This window comes from Pithys albifrons, chromosome 6 (genome assembly GCF_047495875.1).
Source record: "Pithys albifrons albifrons isolate INPA30051 chromosome 6, PitAlb_v1, whole genome shotgun sequence".
Taxonomy (NCBI): domain Eukaryota; kingdom Metazoa; phylum Chordata; class Aves; order Passeriformes; family Thamnophilidae; genus Pithys; species Pithys albifrons.
The window spans coordinates 61,950,650-61,972,030 of NC_092463.1; the positions used below are offsets into that span (position 1 = coordinate 61,950,650).

General features: G+C 55.4%; 3 protein-coding genes and 1 long non-coding RNA gene across 10 annotated transcripts in view; 2 read left to right on the plus strand and 2 right to left on the minus strand.

Annotated features, from left to right (window-relative positions):
* Positions 1-218: 218 nt before the first annotated feature.
* SIGIRR (single Ig and TIR domain containing) lies at positions 219-5,510 on the minus strand. 5 transcript variants are annotated; one of them, XM_071559566.1, is made up of 11 exons: positions 5,365-5,510; positions 4,788-4,875; positions 3,479-3,591; positions 3,025-3,211; positions 2,808-2,938; positions 2,477-2,617; positions 2,227-2,370; positions 2,051-2,153; positions 1,821-1,971; positions 924-1,104; positions 219-781 (listed from the first exon to the last, which is right to left on the minus strand). In XM_071559566.1, exons 3-11 carry the CDS (start codon positions 3,483-3,485, stop codon positions 579-581), a joined length of 1,248 nt encoding a protein of 415 aa, XP_071415667.1. In that variant the 5' UTR covers positions 3,486-3,591; positions 4,788-4,875; positions 5,365-5,510; the 3' UTR covers positions 219-578. The 5 variants fall into 5 exon arrangements, with proteins under 5 accessions (XP_071415667.1, XP_071415666.1, XP_071415670.1 ...); XM_071559565.1 differs by having other exon boundaries at positions 3,479-3,601; XM_071559569.1 differs by lacking the exon at positions 4,788-4,875.
* A 293-nt stretch (positions 5,511-5,803) lies between these two features.
* LOC139673480 (uncharacterized) lies at positions 5,804-9,082 on the plus strand. The gene is made up of 3 exons (XR_011698121.1): positions 5,804-5,924; positions 7,586-7,744; positions 8,596-9,082. It is a non-coding gene; the product is annotated as an uncharacterized lncRNA (long non-coding RNA).
* ANO9 (anoctamin 9) lies at positions 7,444-20,725 on the minus strand. Of its 2 annotated transcripts, none has more exons than XM_071559199.1 (24): positions 20,478-20,725; positions 17,567-17,635; positions 17,213-17,329; positions 16,849-16,985; positions 16,601-16,650; positions 16,324-16,382; positions 16,031-16,113; positions 14,705-14,839; positions 14,502-14,592; positions 14,143-14,203; positions 13,910-13,992; positions 13,554-13,658; positions 12,621-12,785; positions 12,498-12,534; positions 11,842-11,953; positions 11,602-11,659; positions 11,341-11,438; positions 11,007-11,173; positions 10,367-10,519; positions 9,936-10,083; positions 9,189-9,293; positions 8,913-9,006; positions 8,697-8,809; positions 7,444-8,123 (listed from the first exon to the last, which is right to left on the minus strand). In XM_071559199.1, the coding sequence occupies exons 1-24, from the start codon at positions 20,481-20,483 to the stop codon at positions 8,096-8,098; spliced, it is 2,274 nt and encodes a 757-aa protein (XP_071415300.1). In that variant the 5' UTR covers positions 20,484-20,725; the 3' UTR covers positions 7,444-8,095. The 2 variants fall into 2 exon arrangements, with proteins under 2 accessions (XP_071415300.1, XP_071415299.1); XM_071559198.1 differs by having other exon boundaries at positions 14,502-14,595; positions 20,478-20,724.
* Positions 18,668-21,381, plus strand: part of PTDSS2 (phosphatidylserine synthase 2) — a 42,163-nt gene continuing 39,449 nt past the window's right edge. Inside the window, exons 1-2 of one of the 2 annotated variants that reach the window (XM_071559200.1) lie at positions 18,668-18,796; positions 20,612-20,773. The gene's annotated coding sequence lies outside the window, so the exon portion shown is untranslated. The remainder of the gene's footprint in view (positions 18,797-20,611; positions 20,774-21,381) is intronic. The other variant, XM_071559201.1, reaches the window with a different exon arrangement.

Genomic DNA, 21,381 nt, shown 5'->3' on the forward strand with positions numbered 1-21,381 from the left:
CAGCACCCCAGGGGCACCAGAAGCTCGGGGACACCAGCATGGGGTGAGCTCACCCCACTCGCTGTGCCTGGTGTGGCTCTGGGTCAGTGTGACAAGGACACTGGTGTGGGAAAGACATCGCACAGAGCTGCCCACTCTGCTGCCTGCAGTAGGAAGACCTCCCTGTGTCACCCACATCCTTGCTGGTGTCACCCCTGTCCCTGACATGGACAAACCCACTGGGTGCAGCAGCCTTTTATTGCCACAGGGGTTCCCATGGGACAGAGATGCCGCTGCCACTCCCAACGGGCACTCCCTGGGGCTGGGGCACTTGCTCCTTGGAGGGCATTGCCCATTCCAGCACTTGTCCATCATGCAGAAAGAATGTCCCTGCCACCCACAGTGAGGGACAGGGCCCAGCACCCAGGGGTGGCACTACAAGCAGGGTGTTCCTGGTGATGGTTTTCCACCACAGAGCCAGCTCCTGCTTTCCCACTGTGACTGTGGCCCCATCATAATGCCCTGGCTCCTCCACTGTGACCTGGTCTGTGTGTTCCTGTGGGGACAGGGGACATCGTGTCTCCAGCCTGTGGCCCTGCTCAGATGTCATCCTCTGTCACCAGGCAGTAGAAGTCCGTGCGGGCGCCGTAGTTGCGCGATCCCAGATCCGAGACATCCAGCTCGGGCCTCTGGCCATCCTGGAGCTGTGTGTCCTCCATCCCACCAGCAGCTGGAGTCTTGGGAGCGCCGCGGCCACCGAGGCGGGGGGGTGGGGGGCTTCCGAAGACGCGCCCTCGGAGGCCTGGCAGGAGCAGGGAGATGGGTTTAGGTGGTGAGGGAAAGGGGCTGGACCCAATCTGCTGCCACAGGAAGGGGTAGCAAAGCCCAGAGGTGACCTCCAGCCACACATCTGTCCCCCCAGGGGGAGCAGCAGGGACACGGACCTGTGCCAAGGTCTCCGTCCGGGTCGAGGTCTCCTGTGCTGTCCAGGTAGCTGCTGTGCAGGATCAGCATGGGGTCCTTGTCCTCCTGTAACTGGGTCTGTGGGTCCCCCACACTCCCCTGGAAGGACACCTTGCGTGGCAGGGCCAGGCACAGCTCCTTCCAGAAATCTGATGATGGGGTCTGCAGGGGCAGGAAGGAGATGAGCTGTGCTGGGACCATGACAAAGACGAGCCTGGCTCCACACAGTGCTGGGGAGGGTTTCATAGGCTCGGCTTGCTGTTCTCGGTTGTGGGAGCTTGGCCAATGTGAGGGCTGTGATCTGGCATGGCAGCGTGCCCAGACACTGGCGGAGAAACCGGCCCGACCTGCTGGAGCACTCCTCAAGGCTCCAGCTCCCAGCCTGGCCCTGAAATGGCCGCACCAGCCACAGGCCAAAACTCTACTCTGAGAGCTGGAGTTGGGGAGACCCCGAAGTGTCGCAGGGCACTGACCACATGGGTTTTGGTGGCAGCACCTGGATATAGGGCTGTTCTGGTTAGGTTTTAAATTTCCTCTAAAAGACAAGTGCCCCAAGCTGCTCTTTGGCACTGGAGCCTGGGGAGCAGCCCCAGAGGGCAGTATGGAGTCTGACATAGAATGGGGAGCTGGGAATGGAAGGAGTGTGCCAGTGGGATGGGGTCCTGCTCACATGTCACTGTGGAGCAGTCCCAGAGAGCAGCAGGGAGACTGACACAGAATGGGGAGCTGGGAATGGAAGGAGTGTGCCAGCGGGATGGGGTCCTGCTCACATGTCACCATGGAGCAGTCCCAGGGGGCAGCAGGGTGGGGCTGACACAAAGTGGGTGCTGGGGGTGGAAGGGGCACACTGGTGGGTCAGGATCTGGCTTGGATCTCACCATGGAGCTGGATCGCCACACCAGCAGGGTCACTGTGCTCCGGTGCTGCTTCAGCAGGGTGATGGCAGGGTGGGTGATCTCCCGGTACTGACTCTCAAAGACTATGAAAATGGGTTTCCTGGAAAGCTCCAGCAGCCTCCAGAGCCCTTCCCTGTGAGACAGGCACATGGCAGAGGGGTGACGGACCCATCAGCCCCTCTCCTCTCTCATGAGAGCTGCTCCACTCCTACCTGAAGCTGCTGTTGCACCACTCCTGCTCCAGGTACGCAACGGAGAGGACCACAATGAGGCGCCGGCACCGGCTGATGTTCATGATCAGGTCAGCTGATGGCTCTGTGGGCAAAGGGGTCTCAAGCCCCCAGGCACCCATGTGACACCCCTGCCCAGCCCGGTAGCTGGTGCCTACCTGAGTTGGGTAGCATGTTCTGCTCATCCAGGAAGAGCTTGTAGCCATAGCGGTTCTCCAGCTGCGGCTTCACAATGAAGTGGACAAACTTTCGGTCATCAGGGGCGGTGGCGTGGGAGACGTAGGCGTCATACAGCTTCCCATCTGGGGAGATCCACGGGACGGGGGGAACACGGGGAGGGGTCTATGAGCCGCTGGGCCATGGGAGGCTGTTCCCAGGGAGGCACCATCTCCATGCCCTACGGCTCACCGTTGATCTCCAACTCGCCGTAGCGGTTCCGGTACCAGAGGAGCAGGTTCAGGTGGCACCGGACATAGAGCACAGCCAGGAGCACCAGGAGTGCCAGGACCACGAGGGCTGCCAGCACTGCTGGCATGTGCCCTGCTGTCTCTGTGAGGACAGGGAAAGACATAGTGAGTGGCTGGTGGCCCTGGCCTGGGTTTTCTGGGTTTGGTGTAGATTTGCACCCTAATGTGCCACCCTGGGAGAGGCAGCAGTGCCCCTGTCACCCTCCTCAATCCCTCTGGGCATGTGGGCTCTCTATGGGGGTGTCCCCTCCCTGTCACCAGCCTGTCCCTACCTGCTCGCCGCAGGGTGAAGGTGGCTGAGGCGTTGCTGACCCAGCAGGCAAACACACCGAAGTCAGCATCGTGGGTGAGGTTGAGCTGCAGGATGCTGGCCAGGAGCTGCTCTGAGGCATTTTGGGCAGACCTGAGGGGAGATGGGGCAGCTATGGGTTGGGCCATGTGGTGACACCCCCCTGCAGATAATGGATGTCCCCAGGACAGGCTTCTTACCAGGCGGTGTCCTGGCTGCTCCCGTTGCCCAGCCACTGCCCGTCTTTGCTCCAGGTGAGGATGGGCCGGCAGCGCTCGGCGCCCGCCCAGCGCACGGTGCAGTTCAGCACGACTTGGCTCCCCAGAGCCAGGTCCAGCGTCTCGTTAGCAGGCGGAACCAGGATTTTGGGGGGCACGCTGCAGAGGTCTGGGGGCACAGCAGGGAGGGGGTTTGCATGGGACAGCTGATCCAGCTCCCTGCTGGGCGGGTGACTGTCGTAGCCGTGCCGGAAAAACAAGCTCTGCTGTGGGGGTCTGACAGCGAGCGGCGCTCGGGGCTGTTCAGCAACAGGCTGAGCCGGTTTGGGGGGCTGGGATGGACCCTCGCCTGCCCTAGGAGGTGAAGGCAGAGCAGGACGCCCTGCATGGGGACCCTTCCCAGCTGAGACCAGGCGAGATTTTGGATTTCACCTACCTGCCATGGCGCGCTCAGGTGACGGGCGCTGCCGGCATCGCTAGAGGCCTCTGTGTGCGGCGTATTCCGGGGGGGGCAAAGTCCACCTGCCTCTGCCACAGGGTGGGCTGGGCCTGGGAGAGACTAGGAATGGCTCCCTGAGCACTGGCTGTCCCCATCAGTCCCTGCAGCAATTCAGTCTGGGGGTGGTGGGTGCTGCTCTGAGGTAAAGACAAAGTCCCACCCACGGAGTGGTGGCCACGGTGTCACCTGCCCTCCCTGAGCCGACTCCCAGCCTGGCTTTCCCAACCGTGAATTTTTGGGTGGGAGGTGATTAACAACCAAGCAGGGGCTGTGGGATGTTAAGAACGCGGCTTCTGCTCAAATCTGAGAGCAGGGAGGAGAAACGAGCTCAGCTGCAGGGTGTGCAGCACCTTCATGGGAAACCACAGCTTTGGGGGGGCTTAATGGGACCCCATTCTCCTGGCAACCCCCCCTCACCATCCCCCTGGGCTGATATGCCCTTGAACTTGCTAACTAACAGTGGGATGGTTTGTTTATGGAAAGGCAGGCTCACGCCTGGAGAGCTCCCGGAATGGGTGCTGTGTTCCCAGTGTGTCCCAGTTTCTACCCCAGGGTTGTGCCCAGGGATTGGCACAGCTGCACGGCATGTTGGGCAAGTGAGGGGCACAGGGATGCCACACGAGGACCCCCCATCACACAGTAGGCAGCAGTGTCACTGCAATGGCCCCGTGGGAAGAGGCAGATTCTGGAAGCAGCTGGCGGAGCAGAGCCTGGCAAGTTTGGGCTCTGCCACCCCCAAACACCCGCAGAGCCCCGGTGTGGGTGATGGGGGTGCCAGGGCTGAGGAGGGAGTCTCAAGGACATCTCATGGTGCTGGTGGTTCTATTGTTTCCACCCAGCCTAACTCTGGGGTTCAGGAGGGGGAAAAGCCTCTCCCAGTTGATTTTTCTCCCTGGTTCTTCGGTGTTCTTGGCTGCACCCTGATTTTGAGGGGGAGGAGGGATGGGCTCACTCTGGAGAAGCTGTGTCTGCTGTTGTGGAAGGGGAAGGTCTGTGGTGCTGCTCAGCTCAGAGCAGGGATGGAGGCACAGTGCTCCTCTTTGTCACAGGGCAGTGCTGGGCAGGGGTGAAACTGTGGGTCAAGGTACATGAGGGACTTGCACTACGTGTTCAGCTTGAGCAGCTGGGAAGTGATTTATACCTAAGCAATTAACTAGGTTTCTCCATGTCCAGGGAAGGAAGAGGAAGGGATGCAGGTGAGCCAGCCCACCTGGATTTTGCAAGAGAAAAGATGAGAGATGCTCACCAGGGTGGTGTGGGGCTGTCTCTGCCTGGTGGGATGCTCCAGCTCTGTTCCCTTCTGCCTGGATGGGTCACTGCTAAATCAGTTCCCTCTGGTGGTTGGAATAAGGAAGCCCCAGCTGAAGTCTGGCCAGGCAGTGTAGGGAGGACCCAAACCACCACCCTGGGCATGACACGGTGCTGGATGCCCACAGGGGAGTAGGTGAGAGGACTGCTGAGCACAAGGGAGGGAGGGAGGAGCACCAGCTAATGGGCAGCTGCAGCTCCCATTTCCTGCATCTTGGGGCTGGGGACACCCCAGATTCGAGGCAAAGGACTGTGTAGATGCTGTGGGGTCATGGGGGATGGCTGGGTGGCAGCATTCCCTGGAGCACAACCACAGGAAAAGCAAGGTGGGCTGGGAGGCATAACGGCCAGGGAGTTGTAGGGTGGGAGATACTGAGATGGAGAGCCCAAAGAAAGCCAGAGGAGAATGAAGGAGAGTCAGAGAACCCCAAGGCATGAGGTGAGGTTGAAACCCTGCTGGCCCTGTCTGAGGCGACATTGGCATGGAAAGGGAAGTGGAACAGAGCTGTGTTTACCTTCAGAGCTTCCTCAGTCTCAGGCTCCCTGCCCGTCACCTGCTGCTTGAGCCAACCGGACTGGCCAAATCAGTGCTTGGGTTTTCTCTTTTTGTTTTAATAATTTATCTATTTCCCCTCCCAGTTCAGCCCCTGCTCTTGGCTGGGCACTGCCGTCGCCCCAATCGCTGGGCTCCAGCCCAGTGGGAAGGGTTGGCTGTCCCTCCCTCCCACTGCTCCACCTCCACCTGAACCTGTGTGGAAAAAAAATCCAACAACTCCAGCTTTAGGGGAGGGGAAAAGAGAGAATAAAGGAGAAAAGAGGAGAGGGAAAACAACTCACACAGCCTGCTGGACACTTGTATGTGGCACAAGGTTTGTGGGCCAAGCTGGAACCCCTTGTTTTTCCAGGGCTGGAAAAGCCCACTGAGGTGTCAGGGCAAGATGAAACTTTCCCAGTTTCCCACAAGGAAGATGTTGTGGGGGTGTTCCAGGAATGGGGAGGCTGGATCTGGGGGCTGCAGTTTGGGGTCGTGGTATGCTGACCACAGGCAAACTCAACCCTCTCTGGTGTCATGGAGGTGAGTTACTGGGAGCAGCTGGGGGAGGTTGTTGACTGTGCCTGTGGGCATCGTGGGGTCTCCTGTTTGTTTCCTTCTCCTCTGTTTTCTTCTCTCTGTGACTTCAAGGTCTCCTTGCTGGTTGGAGCCAGTACTGGAGGTGGCTGCTCTAGCTGGCACTGGCTGTGGGGAGCTGGCTCTGGCTGTGGCCACTTGTGGACAGCAGGTATCACCTGAACTAATTACCAAGGAGGTGATTAGAGCCTTAGCATACCCTGGGCATGGACTTCATCACAGCAGCAGCACCAGCACCAGCAACAGCCAGGGAAACTGGGAAGGTTTCATCTTGCCCTGACACCTCAGTGGGCTTTTCCAGCCCTAGAAAAACAAGGGGTTCCATCTTGGCCCCCAAACCTTGTGCCACATGCAAGTGCCCAGCGGGCTGTGTGAGTTGTTGTCCCTCTCCTCTTTTCTCCTTTATTCTTTCTTTTCCCCTCCCCTAAAGCTGGAGTTGGATTTTTTTCCACACAGGTTCAGGTGGAGGTGGAGCAGTGGGAGGGAGGGACAGACAACCCTTCCCACAGGGGCTGGAGCAGCAAAAACATCAACTGGCATGTGCTTTGGGACCAACAAGGGGAAAAAAGAGCCCTGGGTGCAGTATGTTTATATACACACAGAAATAAATAGATACAAGTCACAGGTAGGTCTGTGGGCCTCTTCTCAAGGAGAAACACCCTGGCTCTGACTCCTCATTGAACATGATGTAAAATACCAGTGCAGTTCACATGTTATGGGGGTGAAAAGGAACAGAGGGAACCCCGCAGGAGCTCTGGGAAGAATCCGTTGCTCCTGTGCCCCACAGGTGTTGGCTGTGTGTGTTTGGGTCAGCAGCTGATGGAGCAGCCCTTTCTGGGGGTGCTGCACTGCTGAACACGTTACAGACACTGATGTGCCGGCTGCAAAATCCATCATAAACCTGTTGGATTAGTGGGATAGTAAAGGATTACATGGAACAAGCCCAGATCCTGGGGATGGCAAGGCTGTGGGGAGGTTTGGGAGCAAATAGGGAATTGGTAAGACATTTTTTGTCCATCAGGGTTATCCCTGTGGTAGGTAAGAGCCCCCCAGCTCTGCCTCTGGATCCCCTGCCAGCACCCCCAGAGCTGTGGCACCCATCCAGCCCTGGGGTGTGACCCCACTCCTGCTGCAGACAAACCCCATCTGTCCACAGCAGCTGGAGAAGCAGGGGCCCAGCCAGCACTAAGGGAAGAGGTGGGATAACCATTGCTAGCCCTACCACCTTGGATTTGCTGTGTTTTTCCCATTTTCCCAGGTATTTTCATTATCCTGGCATGTTTACCAGGCTGTTTTCCCATTGGGCATGGAAAAAGTGCCAAATTGGGGTGTCTCACCAGCCAGCACCCACACAGCCCTCACCACTGGATTATCCTCTGTAAGACAAAGAAAGGTTTGGGGGCATGATTTCTTTGAGTGCTGGGGATGGCAGAGGAGGAAGGCAGGAGGAACACCAGGCAGCAGGTGAAGGTCTGCGTGTCCATGCAGTTGTTGTGTTTATTGACTCTTCGTTGGTGGTAGTAGAGCCAGGCACAACTGTCAGGACCTGGCTGAGCCTGGAGATAAACGCAGTCAGGATAACAACGACATTTTTTCCATGGAAACAGCAGGTTGGAGCTGCAGCCACGTGGGAGTCATGCCGAGAAGGACTGCAGTGAAAGAGAGACTCAAGTTCCCCAGCGGTACAAGAATGAGGAGGTCACGAAAGGCAGTGGAAAATGAGGTCAAAGTGCAAAAACAGGGCTGGAGAGGGAATCTGGAATGAGGTAAGTGGTGTTTTCTGCGCTTAAGGCAGTGAGTGAGTAGGACCCAGGTCACCTCCTGCAGCTCAGCCAGGTGCTGCCCTGGGTTTGTCCCCAGTGCCACAGATCTGTCACAGCTACTCTGTGTGCAGGGGAGGCACATCCCGACTCTGCCACAGTGTCTTTCCTTTCCAAGTCAGAAAGAATCCTGCTCCTGCAAAGCTGCTGTCTCAGCGACACTTCCCAGCTCAAGTCCAGCTTGGTCCCAGATGGGACATGTGGCACCGTACCAGGGGGTATCCAGAGCACCCGTGGCACTGCCAGGCTGGGGAGGGGGCTCCAGTCCATTTTCTGCTTCTCCTCAGTGAGCAGTGGCTACACCTCAGTGGAGTATTCCATCATGCTGGGGAGAGAGGAGAAGGGTGTTGTGAAAGGGAGCTGTCTGAACTGAGATGTGTGGAAAAACATTCCGAGTGGGAACAGGGCCTTTTGCCAAAAATAACCAAGGGAAAACAGCAAGCTGTTTGGGGGAAACCCCTGTTGGTGGGAAATCCCGCCATCAGCGGGAAGGCAGAGCTGGAAAGCTGAACTGTGGCAATGTGGTGCTTCCTGAACCCTGCTCTCTGCTCCCACTGGGATTATGGGTGGCAGCTGGGACATGGTGGCCATGGAAGTCGGCAGGCTGTGCCCTCCCAAGAGTGGGGCTCAGTCTATGGGAGACAGCAGGGCCAGGGCAGCTTAGCCTGGAGCTCTTGGCTACATTGGTTCAGTTTCTTACTGAAATACTTTGTCCTTTTACTTTAAACAATGTTTAGAGAGAAAAATTTGGGCAAAATCACTCCTTATTTTAACTTGGAGCTTTTTTTTTCCCAAAGGAAAAGGGTCTCTGGAGTGGACAGATCCTGCAGCCCTCCAGGTCTCCTGCTCTAGGCTGGACCATCTCCAAACCTCTGGCACCTACTGGGGCATCACCCACCTGAGTTCTTTACGGAGGTCAGTGTGTTTTCTGTGCAGAAGATGATTCTTGACCTTCTGGGGGACATCGGGGATGTACCAGGCTGCAATCAGCTTGACGCACAGAGCCACGTGCTGCAGGAAGCAAAGGCCGTCAGAGGCTCCCAGCCTGGGCAAGGGGCCTGGACCCAGCCACTTCCCCCTGCCCCAGCCCTCTCCTGCCCTCCTGGGCTCTCACCTCGAAGAGGATGAGGAAGGCAAGCCGAGCTGCGAAGATGTGCCAGAACTGAACAGTGTAGGTGTAATCATCGGCGTTCCGGTAATCCCGGTACCTGCAGCACAGCCCCATCAGTGCCATGCCAGGTGTCACATCCTGCCTTGGCTCCTTCCGTGGGGGTCTGAGAGGTGACCCAGCAGCTTCCTCCAGCTGCCTCCAACCCCACTACTATGGGATCCCTGGCTGCAGGATGGATGTCACGGTGAGGGGCATAGAACGTGGGGGTGCTGCTCTTACCTGCACTCCTCGATCTCATCCCCATTAAAATCGGGCAGCGTGTCAGGGTCGAAGTTCCGGATGTGGAAGATGGAGAGGCTGTGGTTGATGTACCCGGTGGAGCAGCTGTGAGGAAGGACTGGGTTTGTGGCTGTCTTGAGGGGTTGTGGGGTGCTCTAAGCCGAGCAGCTTTTGTCTCTTCTGCAGGACTCAGAGGTCCCTAATTGTCCGCAAAACCCATCTGTCTGCAGCTTTCATTTCTAAGGTTTCTCTGGTGTGTGGATTCTCAGGTGACTAATGGTGAGGTTAAACACTGTAACTCGCCATTTTGGGGGAGCCAGCACCCACCTAGGGCTCTCCCTCCCCTCCCTCACTACCCATTTTCGCAAAACCTGAGGGAAATGGAGGTCTCTGAGACTTCTGTCCAGTTTGCCTTGAACTAGGTCAGTCAGCCAAGGCTTGAAGGAACAGGAAAGGGCAGGAGAGGGCATGAACTGGCACCTTGGCAGTCCTGCAGCTCTTCAAAGTTACATGGTGCCTTTTCCAGTAAGGCCACCAGTTTACCCACCATGGGGAGGATGTGAGTGGGAGGCCAGCTGGGATGCTGAGGATGATGCCATCTGGAAACCCTCCCCTGTTTCCCTTTCTCTCCACCCCACTCTGGGGACAACTCAGCTTCCTCGTGCCCTTGCAGTGGTGGAACTGAGACAGGTGGGGACAGGCAGGTGGGGATGCTGCTGGCAGGCTCTGTTAAGGGGCTGAACTCACTCCATGTCAGTGTGGTTCTCCCTCACACAGTGGCTGTACATGTACTTGTAGACCTGCACAGGAATGAAGTCGGAGGTGATGGCAATCACCAGTCCATTCCCAATCACAGCCAGGATGCCAATGGCCTCCAGGACCTGCAGCCAGATCCCTGCAGGAGAAGAGCAGCTGGTGAGGCCCCTCTGCCAGCCCACTGCTTTCATTCAAGTGTTGCAGCCCCAGCTCCATCTCAGGGGCAGGTTTGGCACAGCCAGTCCAAGCTGCCCCTCAGCCTCTGCAGGGTCTGAAGAGGCTTCTCCTTCCACAACCCGCAGCTTCCTTGTGTTCTCCCACTTCCGTGGAATGCTCAGGGGCTGCTGGCGAAGGGGCTGGCCCCAGCACTGCTGGCCCAAGCAGTGGTGCTGGCAGGAGTGTGCCCATTGACCCCCTCTCACCAATGTCATTGGCCTTCCTGGGCACCATGCGCCGGTACAGCCGCATCATCTTAATGGCGTCCAGGTGGATCTCGAAGAGGTTGTTGATGAATGCCAGGAGTGGGGCGAGGGGGAAGGCAGCGACAAAGATGGTGGTGAAGCTGTACTGGATTGCTGCAGGGGGAGAGATGCCAGTACTGGTGTGAAGGCACTGCAGGGGAGACGCCCCCCAAGGTCCTGAACACTGACTGGGTTTGTCCTGCTTTGTGACTCGTGTCAGAGGGTCTTTGCAGGTGTGGAAAGGGGAAATAGATCTGTCCTGGGGACTCCACATCCTCACGGGGGACTCCAGCTCTCACGAAGCTGTTGGAGGGGGGATCTGTGGAGGCCTACAGGGCACTGGTTGAGGGGCCACCCTGGGGGTTATAGCCATCACCCTTGGAAGAGGGGAGCGTCCAAGGCAGGGTCCAAGGCCAGCACACTTGCCTGCTCCCTCTGTTTTGGGAATGATCTCCTTGATGTGCTGGAGCTCTCAGAGAGGGGCTGGGCATGGAGCTGGAGCTCAGGGCTCTCCCTTCCTTATAGGGCACACTCCCCAGCCAAGGAGCATAGGTGGCTCTGTCCCCAGTACCTTTCTCACCCAACCCCCTGCCCTACATACTCATCTCCAAGAACTCGTTGAACAAGCTGAAGATGTTGACCTCGTTGAGTTCATAGTTGCTCAGCCACTGCCTTTTGCAGGGGTCCTCGGCCTCCTCCTCCTCTCCCAACATCATGTTCCTCTTCTTAGGACGCTTATGGTTCTTGCGTAGCTTGTGGCTTATCCAGCTGCAAGAGAGAGGGATTTGTGTGGCTGCTGTAGAGGACATCAGGGCTAGACTGCTGCTGGGACATCCCTGGAGGAAGGGAATGGAGGACCCAAAGACCAGGGTTCCTCTCTGTGAGAGCTGGGACGGTGTCCTGGCTGTGCAGGAGCTTCAGCAAGGGGAGCTTACGGGATGAAATACTCCATCACATTGCTGATGGTCTGCTTGAGCATCATGATGATGGCCATCTGGATGAAGAGGTCAGTGATGCATCCACTGGGGTGGCACTGGAAGGGACAAGAGGAGAGGGGTTATGCCCTGCAAGCAGGGTGGGCCTGAGGGGCCCTTTCCTAGAGGAGGAAGCTGAGATTTCCAGAGACTCTCTAGGCAGTAGGGAAAAGAAGAGGAGGAGTTGTTGGTGGGGTCACAGAACTTCATTGTGTGTCTCACCTCCTCCAGCCTCCATCGGCCTGCGATACGCACGTAGTGCCCTGGGTGGCCATTAATCCTGAGCAAGGAAGCAACAACAGCAATACCTGTTGAGTCATGCCCCCCCTGTGAGTCCCAAATGGGTTCCCTGTGCCTGGCAGGGAGGGTGGAGGGGTTGGGCTGTCCCTGGACCCCGGGGAGAGTTGGGGACATGCAGATCAAGCCCTGTCTGCCCTCTGCTACCCCCCAGCCACCACTCACCGTCCCAGGAAGAAGGCAATGTAGATGAGTGAGGAGAAGTTTGTGAAGAACTGAAAGGTGAAGATCTTCATGGTGAAGTTGTTCTCCCGCTGGGAGAAGGTCCGTGGTTTCTCTGGGGAAGGGAGCAAGGCCCAGGGGCTTGGTCAGAGAGTGGTGAGACCTTGCCCTGGTCCCCCTCAGGTGCTATAGCAGTTCTCTGAAAGTTGAAAAGGTGTCCCTGCTCTCCATCTGAGCCCTCTGATGGAAGTGAGATCAGTTGAGCAAGGAGGTCCCTCAGAACCATGAGCCTGGTCAGGAAGAGCCTTTCAGCTGGGAGAAAATCCATGTTGTGAGTTCTCCTGGAGCTCAGGTGGCTTCCTGCTCATGCTGGGTCTTAGCCCTGTAGGGCTGAAGGTCTCCCCAAAGCATAATGTGGCTGCAGGACAGCAAAGCTGGCAGCTCATGGGCCACAAATGAGTGTGTGTTGGGGGCACTGCTGGCCTCCCCTGGGGACCTACAAGGCTAGAGCTTCCCAGAAGTTGGTGTGTGATGGTGGAGGAAAGGAAGGAGATGGGAGCCTGCATGCATTTGGGACTTGTGGGGGTGCAGATACCCTTAGGCAGCTCGGCACTGCAGGTGTGGGTGTGCAGGTGGGAGATATCCCCAGGTTCCCTTACCCAGGTCACAGAGGAAAAGGGCCACACGCCTGTTGATCTGCAGGAGAGAGGGACACATGAGTGGCGAGGAGGTGGTGGAGAAGCCAGGAGAAGACTCGCCAGGCACCCCGTATGGCTCATCACCTTGGTCATGATGACAATGGTGAGGTAGTGCAGCACAGCCCCCGTCATCACTGCCATGGTGTCGGCCCGCTCGTGCAGCAGCCCCAGGCCGCTCTGGCTGAAGAGCGCCGTGGCAATCACCCGGTAGATGACGAGCGCGTGGGCGATGCCGATCAGCACCACAATCTGTGGGGGGGAGGTGGGAAGGGCATGGAAGGGCACAGGCTGCATCCAGCCTGAGGGCTACCAGCATCCTCTCACCAGGGCTCTGGGTGTGGCCTCAAAGGCAAACTGGCACTCTAAAGCTAAGGCTGGGGGGTTCTTGAGGTGGATGTAAGGGTAGGAGAAGGAGTAATGGGTACAGACTGAAAGAGAGGAAATGCAGGCTGGATATCAGGAAGAAATCCTCTGCTGTGAGGGTAGTGAGACACTGGAACAGGTTGCCCAGGGAGGCTGTAGGTGCTCCAACTCTGGCAGTGCTCAAGACCAGGTTGGATAAGGACTTGAGCAACCTGGTCTAGTGGGAGATGTCCATGTCCAGGGCACAGGGGATTGGGACTAGATGATCTTCAAGGTCTCTTCCAACCCTTAACATTCCTTGATTCCATGGTTCTATGTCTCCACCTGATCCAGCCTGTACTCTCCATTGGCCCACAGTGGGGGACAAGGACATTGAGATTTGCCTCTTCCTGTGCTCTGTGTTACTGCCTTGATCTTCACTGCCAGAGCAGAGCCTTCAGCCCAGGTCCCCAAAGGGTGGGTGGCCTCTGCTGTCAGCACAGTGAGGTGTGAGCATGAGGGAGCCCCTGGATCCTTGTGATGGGCAGAGACCTATTCTAAAAATCTGGTCTCTGTTCGAGCAATAGGAGAGTCTGAATTGCTCCAGAGTAGGGAGGGAAAGAGGAAGCCCATGTGCCCTTAAACCAGACCTTCCCATGGTCACCTGGCACATACCATCAACAGAACCAAGAGGAGGACGATGGTGCTGCGGAAATAGGAGTGCTGGTACAGCCGGGGTTCGTGCTGCAAATTATTGATCAGCTGCATAGCCAGCTCCTCCTTAAAAACAAATGAAAAATTAAAATGGTAAAAAATGGGAAAGAAAGGATCAAGCAGTGCTATTCCCAGGGGTTCTTGTGTCAATGGACATAAGGGATGAGCAGTGCTGGAGAAGGACATGAATGAGCACCCAACCCATAACAGCCTGATTTAGTTCAAGCTGGGGAAGACACTCTCCTCTGATGTGTCTTTTCTGGGTCCAAGTGACTCCTGAACAAGAAAGCAGTGAGGAAGAAAGATGATGTCCTCACCTCTTCCTCATCCCACCCGTACAGCTCCCAGTTGGTGACCACCTTGGCTCTCTGCCTCTTCCACAGCTCCAGGAACACAGTGGCTGGATTGGGAAGGAGACAGTGTAATGACACTCAGGGATGGCTCTGAAAGCCACCCCTCTGTCCCACAGAGCAGGATGGAGAGTCATGTCCAACCCAACCTGATGGCAAACCTGCCCATGTGTGCTGGGCATCCAGACATTGACACCTACCCCAGATGGCCATGAACATGGCAAAAATGACCGTGGCCTCGTTGTCAATCATGTGAGTGACCTGGAGGAGATGAAGGAAGAGTGTGATGGGGCAGGGAGGTGCAGGGGCTGTGGCACCTCAGGGTGTGCTCAGCCATCCTTTTGCCACCCTGATCTCCCCTGAGACAGGTAAAGGTGCTGCAGGAGGACAAAATGCAGGAAAGTGATGGATACTAAGGCTTGTTACTGGTTAAATCATCCTTGATGGGGAAGGAGACTGATTTGGGGTGAGTTTTCCTCTAATGGTGTGGAAGCAGCATGAACTGGGAGTGTTTTCCCATCCTTCACCTTGAGGCTGCCTTGGGAAGGGGGTTTCCTACCTTGGCATAGGTGCAGGTGTCAGAGAGGACCCAGAAGGGGCACTTGTCACAGAGTGGACACATGATGGTGGTGTTGGCTTCACAGATCTCCCTGCTGGAGAGAAAGCAGGAGGGAAGCAAAGGAGGATAATGATGGCTCAGAGCCGACTGCAGAGCCAAGGCTCGTGAGTGGGATGCACGTTTGGCATTCCCAAGTGCCTTACCTCACCTGGCTGGAACTGAAGAGAGTAATCCCAGCCACGAAGGTCAACACCCCAGCCAGTGCAGCGAAACCCAGCAGGCAGGTGTACCAGCCCAGCCAGGCAAAATACAAGGCCACCTTCTCACCAAAATAGCACCTGGGAGGAAAAGTGAGATGGGGTTTGCAGCCAGAGGGGAGATCAGGTTGCTGGGGATCACTAGAAAATGCTCTGAGGGACTTTGAATCTGGGAGGGGCAAGAGGTCTAAGTGACTGGTGACTTTAGCATTGGGAGAGTCAGTCCAGGCTGGCAGAGCAGCTACTGTTTTATGGCTCCATGGGGTCAGATCAGCCTCATGCTGAGTGGGGTGGGAATGGCAGAAAGGCCAGGTTTCAATTTTAGAAATGCCGGACTCAAAGAGGATGAGAGGGCTGTGGGGTGCAAAGCTTCTCAAACCAGAGCAACTTCTTTTCCTGGGCTCAGCCACCTCCCTGTAGTGCTTCCATGACCCATGGTGACAGTATCTCAGTTTTTATGGTGTGGGAAGTGGGTTGGAGGTGTGGGTAAGAAGTGATGATACCTACTGACTAAGGGACTGGCCTTCCCTGCTGTATTCAGGGGGAATTAACTTTCTACCAGTGGTCAGAGGTGGTGATGTGCTCCCTGGCCTTTGTTTAAACAAAAACCCCAACACCTCCCCATACCACCATCCCTGAAATTAATATGCAGCCTTTTAATCCTTATGTGATACCAACAAGTCACAACACTTGACCTTAGAAATAAGCTTGTGCACAGTCCTCAGTGCCTCTTCTAGATGTGTAAAATATTTAAGGAAGCTGAGAGCACCTGCATTTTAAGATCTCCCCTTCCTACCAGAGCCTCCTGACAGTAACACATTTTTTATGAAGTTCTTTTTTCCTTCCTGCTCCTGTCCATGGAGTTAGTTTTCAAAAATAAGAGCTGTGCTCTTCCCTGGGGTTTGATGTGGTTGTGGGAGACCCTTGTCACCTTTACAGCCCTGACTTCAGATTCGAGCTGGTTTGTTACACTGATGCTCCATTCCCACCTCTCCTGCCTTCTGAATGTGGTTGAAAACCACCTGGATTAATTAAAACCTGCTCAGACATGGGGGTTGTTTCATGCTCCAGGATTAGCAGATAGAGATGGGAGCCATAGGGATAACCCTCAGGCTAAGAGCTCTGGAAGCTCCAAGAGCAGCCCAGTGCTTATGAAAAGGTTCCAAGTAGTGGTTTTTAAGATGAGACAGGAGCTGGCAAAGGGCATCAATCTCTCTGAGTTTCAGGTGGTACCTCTTGGTTAGAAAGATCTACCTCTTCTGCCTGTGTTACCTGATCTTCTCAATTGGCTGTTGGCTAAATACACCTCTCCAGCGAGCCCACTTCTCCTTGAGGAAATCCCTTACCTCTTCTTTCTGGAGAGTAGAGAAGTTGTTTGGATACAGGAATACCAGGACACCCTTAATTCTCCCCCCAGCTCCAAGGCTACTGCCAGGAGCTTTGCCATGCCCTTCACTCAGCAAGCCTCTGGGGCAGCCCCAGTCACCCACAGGTCTATCCCATCCTCTCTTGCTCCTCCACCACTCCTGGATTTTCCTCTCAGGCACCCACGTGCTTGGTCTCACCTCGTGCAGGGGAAATGCTGCCTCAAACACGTTCTTCTTTATCAGGTCCTGCAGTTTCTCTGGGAGCAGAGCAGAATGCAGAGGGTTAGGGATTTGAGGAGAGGGAGCAGAGGAACTGCTGCTTCCTGCAGTCCAAATCTCCCAGCCTCTGGATGTAGCAGCAAATTGACTTGTCTGAGCTGCACCCTGGCAGCTGGGATGCCTGTGCCCACCACAGGGCAGGAGTTTTCCTGCAGATCCAGGCTGAGCATTACCCCTATTATCCCCGTTCCCTTACCAAAGTCAGGTGTCACCGTATTATGCAGGATGAAGTGCACAATCCGTATCCTGAACAAGGAGAAACTGTGGTCAAAGGCTGCTTTGGGGGTACAGACTTGTGTTGTGTGGCCCAGGACAAAAGGGCAGGGAAGGGAGAAGGTGTGCACCAAAATCCAGGGAAGGAAGACTGGGAGAGCCGAGACTGGTAGTGGATGCTGGTGTGGAGAACGATGAGTGCAGGATGCTGGAAGTCAGCTCAGTACTCACCTGGTGGTGACTGGGATGTCCTGGGGGGAACTCTGGCTTTGGAGCCTCCTGTCAGGGTTCCCTAGCAGACACTGGTATTTCCGGAAGATGTGCTGTGGGGCACGGACTCCATAAAATAGCTTTGTGTCCTCAATTTTCTAGTGGGGGAAGAGAAGAGCTGTTAGAGCAGAGCAGAGGGGCAGGGAAGGGGCAGAGCTGGAAGGGCCAGGGGTTGTGCCAGGGGCTGGAGTCTCTCTCCAATGGTTGAGTGAAAGGTTTATTTTCCAACGCTGATACAGTGATGAGCTCAATGGTGCATTTCCTGGGATGCAGGAGCTTAAGCCGGGCCAAGTATCTGCTGCCTTTTCTTCCCACAGCACCTCACCTTGATGGTGAACCCCTTCTTGCTCAGCTCATCCAGGAACTTCTTCCTCTTGATCTCTTTCTCACTGCCCATCTCATGGATGTTGCTCACCAGGACAAAATCCCACTTCTCTTCACTCTGCCCACAAAAGCACCAAGGAATTATTAGGTATGGAAAGCTGAGAGCTCTCCCTCTCAGCTCCAGCCTCTCAGAGGTTTGGGGCTTCATTGTGGCTGTGTAGAGGGGAAGTGGGAATGAGCAGGGGAATGGGGAATGGGGATGGGGAAAGTGAGGCAGCTGCTGCCCTGGCATTGCCCCACTCCCCTCTCTGAGCCAGGCTGAACTCACTGTGGGTGCAGGGGGAGCAAAGCTTACTGGTGGGGTGAAGGGGTCTGTGTCCTCCACAGGATAATCCCTCCAGGGAGTCAACAGGATTTCATCCTGCTGAAAAGAAAACCAGTGAAGGTAAGACTTCAGCAGGCTCCCTGGAAGATTTCATGTTTTCTTTTCCCAGCAGCCTTGAGGGTATGTCCAGGTAGGAAGATAAGAGAAAGCTTATCCAAAACCTTCTCCTACATGCTTCTGGTTGCCCATTTGGGGTTTTCCTGGGTCAGCCATGGATTTGTATTTTAGGGATGAAGGAGGGACTGCTGCCCTGTGAGGGTGTGCAGCCTCCTCTAGAACTCATGGTGCCCAACGGTGCCCTGGAGCTGCGAAGGATCTGACCAGGAGAAAAAACCTCCCTCCGATATGGACTTTGCTCCTTCTTGTTTCACCTGATACCCTGACATTTGCACTGGAAGTGTCAACACTTCACCTTCTCTCTTTCCATGCTACAGTGGATTTTACAGACTTTAATCAGCCTTTTCCCAACAGATAGGGCACTGTTGGCTTTTTGGGGAGGTCAGGGAAGGTACTTTTAAATTCCCGTGAAGGGAGAGTGTGACATGGACACTCAGAGGCTGGTAAAACCCTGCAGCAAAGCAGATGAAAAAAAGTCCTTGGAAAACATGTTGGATGCCTCAGTCTGCAGTCAAGAGACAGAGAGGGAAGGATGAGCTGCTGTGCAAAGAATTGTGGAATATACCCAGCTGGAAGAGACCCACAGAGACCATCAAATCCAGCTCCTGGATTCGGTGGGTTTCTTTGCTGTGCTTTGCTGTGACTCGTGGTGTGTCCCCACAAACAGTCACGCTGCTGTTCCCGGGGGCAGGTGATGCAGTGCAGCAGAGGGAAGGAGCTGCCAGGGATGGGGATATCATCACTCGGGGTCGCCAGAGACACTGTGACTTGAAAGAGAGCCCAGATGGACAGGTTCCTCCAGCTGTAATCTTGGGAGCAGGGCTGTGGTGGTGCAACCATGCCCTCATGTGAGATCTAGATCCTGAGCTTTCACTGGAGAATGAGGCCATGGGAGTAGGAGAGGCTGTGATGAGGAAACGGCTGCAATGTTCTGCCAGATCCTCACTCACGTGGATCAGCCAGAGCACAGGAGCTGAGAGGAGGCCAACAGCCAGGAAGCTGAAGTGGCAATGCTTGAGAAGAGGGATGATCTCCCCAAGTGGTGCTGTGGTAACAAGAGCCAGAACTTCTCTTGGATAAAAGGTACCCAATTAAGGGCAAGAGGCAGAGTAGGGGTTATGATGTTGTTACCTGCTCTGCCAGAGCTCTAACCAGGTTTGGGGGGCACAATTGGGTGTGGCAGTTCTCCCTATCCCTGGATGAGCCCCTCTCTGGGCACAGGTTTGGGAGCGCAAGCCTCGTTGGGCTCTGCCCCATTGCCAGTGCTCTGGTGCTGGCATGGATCTGGCCTGGCACAGCTCCTCACTGTCATGTTGGCTCATTCCTGCCTGGCTGGTTTCTCTCAGCCTCCATGTGCACCAGCCTCATCCTGCAGAAATTCCCTGCCAGCACCACCTGTGATGACAGGGATGTGGGAAGGGAAGCCGCCCTTTGGGGAAGGGGATTTTTGGGTGTTCCCAGTGCCAGCTCCTGTTGTCCTGCTGCTGCTGACCCCAGCTGGAATTTTTTCCCAATATCTCATCTACTGTCTGTCAGTTTGAAGCCATTCACCCCTGTCCTGTCACTCCAGTTTCTGATGGGAGAGGAGGAATGTGTAGGCAAGGACAGCTGCAGAGGGCAGGGACTTTGGACCGCTGTTATTCCCACACCTAATCTTTTTGTCCCAGGGATTAGGGAGTTGAATCCATGAGCAGATGAGGCCACCTGGACTCTGCGGTGGTTGTACCAACCCTGGACTCTATCCCTGCTCTCAGGAAAGACAGTTTTGGTTTCACTCCTTCCTGCCCTGTGGTCAGAGTAGTATTTGAAGGTGCCACTGTGCAAAGGTGTAGGAGAAGCGAATGGTGCAATGGGAAGCAGAAATTTTGATGTTAAAAAGGGTTTCTGTGCCCTGAGGTGCCTCCAGGTCTATCAGTGGTCCTTGTGCCCCTGTCACAGGCCAGGTAGCCCACTGCCCTGAGCATTCCTTCAGGGAAATGGCCACAGGCACCCTCAGGTTGGGTGCTCACCTATGTGAGCAACTCATGCGGAGAACCTGGATAGGATCTGGCATTCTTGTGTTCCTTTGAGTCATGGGTTGGTGAGGGTTTGAGCGGTTCCCATCACCCACACTGAGATGATCAGATTGCTCTTATCTCCAGGATGTTTCTTACCCAGCTCCCCTTGGAGCACTTCAACCTCTCCTAATGGCTTCCTGAGAAGTGAGACAACTTTTAATTGGAGAGGCAGACAGCACACCTGGACCTTTACTACCTGCCCGACCTTGAAAAAAGTCCCTTTCCTGGCTTTTTCAAGGAAAGAAAAATGCATCTTTTCTTCCAAGCTAGGGAAGAAAAACATTGCAGCTGCCCCTCTCCCCTTGCTGTATTGTAGGTGCTCCTGGAACACCCGGGGCTGTCACCTCTGCAGTGCTCATTCTGAGGTTTATATAACACCCACCCACACCATCCTTCTGTGATCTGTTCTCCATCACCTCTGAACCCTGGTACCAGTGTCTGGGGCCAGTATGACCCCACTGCTCCCTGGGGTGGTGTGTGGGACCAGCAGCACACCCTGCTTACCCTGTTACACACTCATGGTAGGAGTGAGATTGCTCACTGGAAAAGGAAAGGGGATTTTGTACTACTTTTGGAATACCTTAAAGGCCAAAAGCACATGAATGGTATGGACTGGAGCGTAGTGCATCCCATGTTTCCAAGCCACAGGTGCTCAGATGTGCTGGAAAGCAGCATCCTGGAAATATCGGAGTAGTTTCTGTTCCTACCTGCATGGTGAAGCGGAGAACCTTCCTCTGTCCTGGTGCTTCCTGGGGCAGATCCCTAAGGATTGGGCTGAGGCCAGAGGCAGGATGGGCTTGGAGGCTCCTGGGCTTCTTTGTCGTGTGGTTTCCTTCCCCAGCTCCTTCGCCTGAGGTCTCATGTGAAACGAGCAGCGCTTTGACTTCCGTGTGGGACTCCTGCCTGCCTTGGGAGGGAGCTGATATCAGGAGGAGGTGAGAAAGCTGCCCTTCACCCTTGCTCAGAGGAGTGGCAAGCCCAGAACCGCCCAGCACTGCAGCAGGTAAATGTGCAGAGATCCTCCTGCAGCTCCAGGGCTCTGCCACCCTCTTCTGCCCCTCTTGGTGCCAGTGCTGTGTGCTGTATCCTGTGACATCCCCAAAGAGGTGCCACAAAAGGTCCAAAAGGAGGAAGGAGGTATCAGCAGAAGCTCCAAATAGCTCTAGAAATCTTCTCTTCATGCCTCATTGGCTGATAAAGCAGCTCTGGAAGTTGTGTGCTATTTCCCCCACCATGTGTTAATAGTTCTATCAGCCTGGCCTTGGACACTTCCAGGGATGGAGCAGCCACAGCTTTGCTGGGCAACCTGTGCCAGGGCCTCATTTCCATCACAGGGAAGAATTTCTTCCCCCTGTTTAATGTAAATTTGTCTTTCCCTCTTGTCCTGTCACTCCAGGCCCTTGTCCAAAGTCCTTTTCCAGCTTCCTTGTAGGCTTCCCTCAGATACTGGAAAACCATAATTAGGTTCCCCCTAAGCCTCCTTTTCCAGGCTGAACAATTCCAATTCTCTCAGCTTTTCCTCAGAGCAGAGGTGCTCCATCCCTCTGATCAACTTGGTGTCCTACCTCTGGATTCGCTCTAACAGGTCCATGTCCTTCCTGTGCTGGTGCC